This window comes from Arachis ipaensis, chromosome B07, assembly GCF_000816755.2.
Source record: "Arachis ipaensis cultivar K30076 chromosome B07, Araip1.1, whole genome shotgun sequence".
Taxonomy (NCBI): domain Eukaryota; kingdom Viridiplantae; phylum Streptophyta; class Magnoliopsida; order Fabales; family Fabaceae; genus Arachis; species Arachis ipaensis.
The window spans coordinates 113,008,788-113,016,483 of record NC_029791.2 but is presented as its reverse complement, the minus strand read 5'-3'; the positions used below and the strand labels follow the sequence as shown (position 1 = coordinate 113,016,483).

The 7,696-nt window shown below is 37.6% G+C and overlaps 2 protein-coding genes across 4 annotated transcripts; both read right to left on the bottom strand.

The window, feature by feature from the left end:
• Positions 300–3,242, bottom strand: LOC107605871 (malignant T-cell-amplified sequence 1 homolog). 3 transcript variants are annotated; one of them, XR_002350422.1, is made up of 8 exons: positions 3,093–3,242; positions 2,685–2,766; positions 2,481–2,548; positions 2,285–2,382; positions 1,661–1,797; positions 1,493–1,560; positions 854–1,077; positions 300–593 (listed from the first exon to the last, which is right to left on the bottom strand). XR_002350422.1 is itself a non-coding variant. In XM_016307801.2 (8 exons), exons 1-8 carry the CDS (start codon positions 3,101–3,103, stop codon positions 576–578), a joined length of 495 nt encoding a protein of 164 aa, XP_016163287.1. In that variant the 5' UTR covers positions 3,104–3,241; the 3' UTR covers positions 300–575. The 3 variants fall into 3 exon arrangements, 2 of the variants coding, with proteins under 2 accessions (XP_016163287.1, XP_016163286.1); XM_016307801.2 differs by having other exon boundaries at positions 854–917; positions 2,285–2,331; positions 3,093–3,241; XM_016307800.2 differs by having other exon boundaries at positions 854–917; positions 3,093–3,240.
• LOC107605870 (U-box domain-containing protein 44-like) lies at positions 3,504–7,635 on the bottom strand. Its single transcript, XM_021106257.1, has 5 exons — positions 7,388–7,635; positions 5,644–6,899; positions 5,251–5,554; positions 4,696–5,186; positions 3,504–4,618 (listed from the first exon to the last, which is right to left on the bottom strand). Exons 2-5 carry the CDS (start codon positions 6,808–6,810, stop codon positions 3,623–3,625), a joined length of 2,958 nt encoding a protein of 985 aa, XP_020961916.1. The 5' UTR covers positions 6,811–6,899; positions 7,388–7,635; the 3' UTR covers positions 3,504–3,622.

The following is a 7,696-nucleotide window of genomic DNA, read 5'->3' as shown; positions in this document are numbered from 1 at the left end:
TTTAGATAATCTCTCCATTAAAAGTGCTACTTAGCTAGCCAAGAATAACCATCCTGAATACTATACACCCCGTTAATTGGAAAAAAAAAAATTGAGAAGATCTATTCCCATACATTATAGGGTAACTGCAGAAGGTAAGTTTGTTTAAGACAGCTAAATACTGAAAGGGTGCAAATTTGAGCTACCAGCGTCTCTATCTAACTCTATATAAGGAAGCAATTGCATTCTTTACAAATCAGAAAAGAGAACGCCTCTCCTGAGCTGCTTTAGTGTAGATTTAAGAATTTGCAAATATCTCCTTCCAATGATTCAAAATCTCCTTTCATTACTCTTAAACAAATGGACAAAACTTTTGCACTTTCAACACGCAGAAACAGTGTGGATTCCATACCTGAAATCTACGTAAAAGGAGTACTGTGTAACAAAATTCTTTTCTTTTCTTTTTTTTTTAACTGTTTACACCGGTATAATAGATTAGTGGCCAAGCACATTTATGATGGACTCTAAAATCAGATCATAGACCCAGAAAATGAGAGCTCGTCCATCGTTGGTGGTATACAGCTCTTACAGCATCTTCAATCGAGTCGCTCCATCTACATAAATATTCAAATCAGTGCAAATATACAATATCAAGCACTTAGTAGAGGATTCAAAATTTGGGCAAAAGAAGAAATGCATGGAAATTTGATTGGCTTTTCAATGTAACACCAAAAAGTTCTATTTGTTCAAATCAACATAAGAAAGAGAAATAAGAAAAGCGTTGTTTTTTATTGCGATGTCAAAGAACAAAGATATGAGAACTACATGAATTACTATGGAATATGACAGGAGGAAAACATGTATCATTCAATACCTTCCAAAGACCGTCATTGAGATAATGCAGGTTGTCAACCCCAATTCCCTTGTTGATTGCTTTTCTGAAACCATGAAAGTAATTTAACTTCGTGAGTGGAACAATAACCAGGGAAGGCTTGCAACTCCAATTCCCTGATTTTATACCAGACACGTCATAACATCACTTTGTTTCTGCATTGACTTCCTTTAGTAAGTTTTATTCCTTGATCAGAAGCAAAAATGCTGAGACATAGATGCAAGCAACATTGATATTATAAGCAATGAAGGTATAAACATAGTCTCCAGGTGAGCTAGTTCCAGTAACACACCATATACCAAGATCTAGGTTTTTCTTTCACGTCAATTTTTTCCCTGAATCATTTATGGCAGAGTTATTGACAACTAGAAATTCTAACAGATACCATGTTTATCAATTAAGTGGTGATTCATTCAGTCCATTCTTCACTAGTTAACATGCTAATGGTGTTTTCACCAACTTACATGAAGACATTATTAGCTAATACGAACAGGCTGAATACATAACTTTATATTAACTTAAAAGAAGGAACCTCTGGCAGAGTTTGAATAGTTGGGCCAAAAGAATAATTTATTTCAGTCAGCATGTCCCATGTAATAAGAGATAAGGCAAGCTTCTTACATGTCTTTTGCTGACATTTTTGTAAAGCCAATAGCAAGAGCATGCTGTTTCCCTTCAGCCATAACAGCCTGAGACCAGATAAATGCATGATATACCAATAGTATAAATACACCACGACCAAATGCAAACTTTGTGTATAACAATTAGTTAAGAAAAAGTTGTCAGTACCACAGGACTTTCTGCCTCCACTTCCTCATCCAAAGCACCACCAGGAGACGTAAGGCCAGGGCACATTATGTTTGCACCCGACAACACAAATCTTATTGCACCACGGTCAACTTGTAGTTTCTTCATTATATTTGGATCTGTAAAATCAAAAGCAATAATACAATTCATATGAAATATAAGTGATGAACACTTGCAAAACTTTATAGCAATTCAGAATTTCCGTTCATTACTCCTCTAACATTATATGCATAGAAGAAGCCAATAAACCATGTCATTGAATGTTTTCCTTTATTCTGCTGCTGTAATACAAATCAATCCCAACCACCAAATTTCCACTGCCATGCTTAAGAAACTGATGCAAAAGTTAAATCCGACTAATGTCTAATCACCATTTTTATTTGAGCTCTGTACCAATTTCTATACAAAGTTAAATCTATGTCACACAATCATTGGTAAGCTTCATAACTGTTTTGATTGGATACACACGCAATATATAACCATGGAAGATAACCAGTCAAATCACTCACTGGAATGCAATGAAAATTATTCATCAACTTGCACGTTTATTCAAGAAGAAAGAGTATAGACAAGTTAAAATTAGAGGAAACACATATATGAACTTACATTGATGGAGAAGTCGCAATGTGGGCATGTATGGTCCATCCCGGACACTGAAAAACAAAGGCACATTGTTCACTAGCACCAGATTCAGATGGTTCTGACTAGAGCAGGAGCAAGAAAAATCAAGCAGTTAGCACTTAACAACCATAAAATTTGTGAAACAACGAAACGCACAATCAAAAATAAATAAATAACAAACCATTTAGCAACTATAAGAGGGGACTTCTTAGGAAGTATATCATCCAATACTGGTTCCAAACCAGGATACTACAAAGGGGTAACTGAAGTCAGTGCCATAAATAACATAAGAGTGCAACGACAAGATAAATTCATACTTTGTTGGATTTGTTATGTCAAGGTTAAAATTTACAACAAAAAACTAAACCCAAAAAAGGAATTTCACCTCCTCTGCGATACTTTGTCGAATTTTTCGTTGAACAGAGGCCTTCACTTGATTCTGAGCAGACACATCCTCAAACGAAAATCTGAAAATGAACACAAAAAAAAAAGAGGTTCTTTATGATTTTTTTTTAAGCAGTTAAATCTGAATGTATATAGGCAGAGACACATAACAGCTTGAATTCAGGGAACGAAAAAGTGAGAATCTGATTCAGAGGGTTTCGTGTGGTTCCGATTAAGGCACCATGCAATTATTATTAACAAAACCCGAACAAATAATAGGAAAGGAAATTAGAAATTGAAAACCGAAATTAAAAAGAAAAAAAAAGGAGGAGGAGGAGGAACGGCATGAGAATCTAGATAGTAATATTGAGTAGATATCGGTGTAGGCAAGCATGTGTTTGGAGCGTACTTTTTGAACATCTTTGTTGAGGTTTTCAAGTGTGATGTGAAGAATGAAGCGAGTTTGATCGATGAGAATGCCACTCAGAAAGCTACACACTGACCACTGCAGACACTCGGGAAGAAGAGATGCAAACGCAACTCAATTGTCGATGGGCCTAACCCTACTTTTTACTCATATTTTGGGCCTCATCTGGCTCAAAAAAAAAATTGGATGCCTATTTTTTAAGAAGAAGAATGCTAGCCCAGTAAGTTTTGTAATTTATAACCATTCATTAGTTTTTATTGGTGTTTTTAATAATATGAGATTTCATCTAATTGTGTGAGATTATTCACTTTTCTTTTACTAATTAAGTGCTGGTTAGATTTTAATAAAAATGCTGACTCACTGAACTTTCTCTTTTAAGATATTGCATATTTACAACCATTTAAGTTTTTCCATAATTTTCATTCATGCATAAAGAGTATAGTATTACATAGGATGAAATGTTGCATAAATATTCAAGTATGAAAAGAATATGAATGATTAAGAAGGGTTCCCTAAAAATAAGAAGATTGTTTATCAAGTAGACCTAATTGAGCAAGGCCTTTAGCTGCAAGACTTTTCAAACGGCTGTCTTTGCTCTGAGTTATGTCCACCAAGGGCATTGTGGCCATAGCCTTATACTTATTTCTCACTTCATCAAGTTGAAAGATTTGGCCTAATGCTGTTAGAGTTTTTTCCTGCAACCTTGAAGCTGGAACACTCAAGAGCTTTATCATTGGTGCAACAGCGTTTGCATCCACCAGCACCTTACTTCCACTATGTTGTGTTTGGCCGTCAAGCAAAGTCATTAGAGCATCTAAAGATGCTTCGCATGTTCCAACGTCTTGTTCCGAGAGCATCCGCACAAGGGGCTCCAAGGCCTTGCCTTGTAACATGCAGAATGAAGACTCTATCGTACATGTACCTAGATGTGCTGGGCACCCTATTTCCTGTGCTGTGAAGCACCGTTTCAAAACGCTCGCCTTCTTTATCGGCTTGCTCAAGCAGTATGAACTTTCAGAAAGCTGCTTCATCGAAATAGCTGCCTTCTGTTTTGAAAGAGGTGTTCCAGAAGCCAGCAATTGCACCAACACCGGGATCATGCCTGCTTCAGCTACTCTCTTCTGCCACTCTGGATTTGCCGACACAGTAAATCGACCAAGGGCTTGGACAGAATTCTCTGTCACTTGCTTTCTGTGTGAGGCATGTTTATGCTGATCTTTGAGGCATGCTGAAATTGTTTGAAGTGCCCCAGAATCCAGAAGCCACTCGGTTATGTGTGTCTCCTGTGGTAGTCTAGAGATGATGCCGATAGCAGCAACCATCTCTTCAGCGTCATCAGAAGCTTGGATGATGTTCATCAAAACCTTAATGAACCTTTCAGTTATGTGTGATGAGATATTCCTGTGGTCACCATCTTCTGTCAAGCAATAACAAAGCTTCAAGGCATTCACCCGAACTGCGTGGGTGTTAAGCTCTACCAACTGGACCAATACTTTAGCAGCCGAGATCTGCATTGATTGGAACAATGCAACTCGTTATTAAACAATTAATGAATGAAAATTGTTTGACATATCAAAGTAGAGACCTGTCTCAACCACATTCTGATGGTGAAGCCGGAGAGAGACTGGCATAGTGCCTGAAAGGCTTTGAGAATCATGTTTTGTACATCAAGTTCTGTCAAAGAAACCAGAGAGAAGAATTTATATACTTGTTCCTCTGAATCAAGCAACAATACACGTTCCTCTTCAGCTTGTTGGTGGGTGGTTGATATGGCAAGATGCATTATTGTTGCAACGATCAGTTCCTGCAGAGCAGGTGACTGTAAACTATGAGAGTATAGCAACTCTAATAGCTGTTGAGTAACACCTTGCTTAATCATCACCATGCCATTCTCCAGCAAACTTGACAGCTTAAGTAAACACTTTACAACCACTTTCTTGATTTCCACATCATTTTCCAAGAGCAGTCCAAGAAGAGGTCTCACTGCCCCATCTTTAACTAAGGACAATTTATTCTGCTCAGTCAATTCGATTTCGGACACGGTTTCGGCCATGAGTATTCTCACATTCTTTGCTCCTACAAGTGATGGAGATTAGGAAAGCAAGACAAACAATAAACATAACAGAAATTCATGGAATACCTGTGGAAAGATTCAGTAGCAAAGGCTTAAGATAATTTGCCTTTGCCATCTCTATAACATTTTGGTCAAGGAAAGACAGGTTCTCCAGAAGCTCATGTGCAATTTTGGCTGCTTCGACGTCATCACTATTTAACATTGTCACTATTAGAAGTATGCCTCCTTGAACGTTTCCTATGAGTTGAAGCAAGGTGTTAGTTTTGGATAACTCCAAAAGCAACTTCAATGCTAGTTTGCTTTCCTCAATTTGACGCGCAAGCGAGTGAACAATCGATCGAAGTGCACCATCCACTTTTGCAATGCCTTGCTGCCATAAACAAGTGTTTGTTAGTTACTAGTTAGTCTCTTATACGCAAAACTCAAGATTGTGCTCTTTAGAGTTAACACTTAACACACCTTGTTGTCTGTGTCATCCTTTGCAAGCAAAGACAGTATGAGCAGAACACGCTTCCTTATTTCACGATTTCTAGAACCAAGAAGTCCAATAAGAAGAGCCATGTAATTCTCCATTTTCAACCACTCTAGGTGTATCTGTCTCTCTAAGCATAAATCCTGCAGCTTGTCTAAGGATTCAAGCACTTGCTCTTGTTCATTTGTTTCAAGCAGGGACTTGATGGTAGAAATGGTGATGATTGTATTCCTGTCCTTCCACTCTTGAATAGAGTGGCGAAGAGTCTTATTGGGCCTTAAGATTCGAGTGTCGAGGGGCAACATGGTCAATGGACAGAGAGTGTTCCCTTGGGAGAACCACCTTTGTATTGCACTTCTCTCGAATGTCTTGCGAGAGGAAGTTTCAACAGGGTCCAGCATAATATCTCCAGAGATTGGGCAGTAAAATGAATGCAGAGGCTCTAAAGGGGTCCTGCCCAAAGAATTTCGCTTTTCAAAGTACCTAATTTCTTTCTCTTGCACTGAGGTTATCAAATCAGCCCTTTCAAGCACTGCAATAAGCTTCTCCATGCGAAGAGCTTCTGCCACATCTTTCCTGGACCGTGCACTTTCCATTTCGCGTTTCAACTCTTGGAATTCTCTCTTCAACGCATCACTCTCCTTCGGGACACCCATGGCATCTGCAATACAACACAACAACTCATTCGCATACGTTCCATCCAAATTCCTCTCTTGTATCGCACCCTCAACTTTTTCCAAAACTTGTTCATCTTCATCTTCATACTCCACATCTAACATCTCGCTTATATCTTTGCTTGCAAGAGGAATCAGCCTCAGGGCTCGCCTTATTTCTTCTCCGCAACATTTCAAACGTGCAACCATCCTTCTCGAATTCATCAAAACATAAATCTTACTTCTACCGTGCCCATCAAAAACCAGCTGCTTAGCAACCGTAATAGCTTGGTTGAGAACATCCAAGGCATTTTTCAAGCTCTCAGGATTCTCTATATCCTCTATTGGTAAAGACTTCAAAATAGAAGAGATCTTCTCCAACTGACTCGAGAACTTGTTGAAATTTTCCTTCTGAATCACAACCTCATTCGCTACTTTGACAGTATCAAATATATTTAAGACCACCTGGGAAATCAATTCAGCCGCTATTGCATCACTCATTTTACTTCGGATAAAGATAAACTTCAGTTTTGATCAAAATTCAAAACTCATTTTCTTCCAATCAATCTAGCATGAAGAGATGTAGAAACCTGACAAAAATGTGAATACTTGATTAATTCTTTTTATCTGTAATTCTGTACCTCAGACAGTATATATAGGTTTTCATCCGATCAAAAGATTTAAGATATAAAGTTGAAGTTCAGTTATGACATATCTTCATTGACACAAATGAACGGAAAATCAAATAATATTGAACATAAACACACGAAACGAATTCAGGCTTCACTTCCAATTCCCATATGTAGTGCTTAGAATGAAGCTTGGATTCTCAGAAATTGTAAGGTAAGGAACATTAGTTAAAAAAAAAAAAAAATACACAGACACACACAAATGCACACCAAAAAGGTCATTCCCTAACTCTGTGGCATTGAAAACAAAATCAAAGATTGAAGACAATTGGAATATAGATACTATAATATATCCTCAGCCATCAAATCCAGCAACTTTAATCTATGTGATTATTATGCTACATGCTACAAAGTATAGCTTCAGAAACCAGAGAGATGCAGGAACATACCTGAGTCTTCCCAGAACTTTCCCGGAAAACAAAAAAGAGGTAAAATAAACAAAATCAAAGAAAAATGAAATTGTGATAGAAAAATCATCTGTCCCTACTTAGACCGAGAACTGAGGGGAAAAAATTGAAGACAGTTGATTATGGAGAAAACTAAGCCCTGAATTGAAGAAACCATCCTCTCCATGACTGTTGACTCAGTCGGTTTAGTTGACTCAGACTCCTAGTCGTTACTTCCAAGTTGCAACGACCAAAACTAATTACTTTTCTAATTAAAATTACAATTCAATTTTGATAAATGACAAATAAAAT

Coding starts and splice junctions, on each gene's coding strand:
- LOC107605870 (XM_021106257.1), bottom strand. CDS start 6,810: ATGAGTGATGCAATAGCGGCTGAATTGATTTCCCAGGTGGTCTTAAAT. Junction 5,555..5,643: donor AGGATGACACAGACAACAAG/GTGTGTTAAGTG, acceptor TGTTTATGGCAG/CAAGGCATTGCAAAAGTGGA. Junction 4,619..4,695: donor TCAGAATGTGGTTGAGACAG/GTCTCTACTTTG, acceptor CAATCAATGCAG/ATCTCGGCTGCTAAAGTATT.
- LOC107605871 (XM_016307800.2), bottom strand. Junction 2,383..2,480: donor CCTCTTATAGTTGCTAAATG/GTTTGTTATTTA, acceptor CTCCTGCTCTAG/TCAGAACCATCTGAATCTGG. Junction 918..1,492: donor AAAATGTCAGCAAAAGACAT/GTAAGAAGCTTG, acceptor TCATGGTTTCAG/AAAAGCAATCAACAAGGGAA.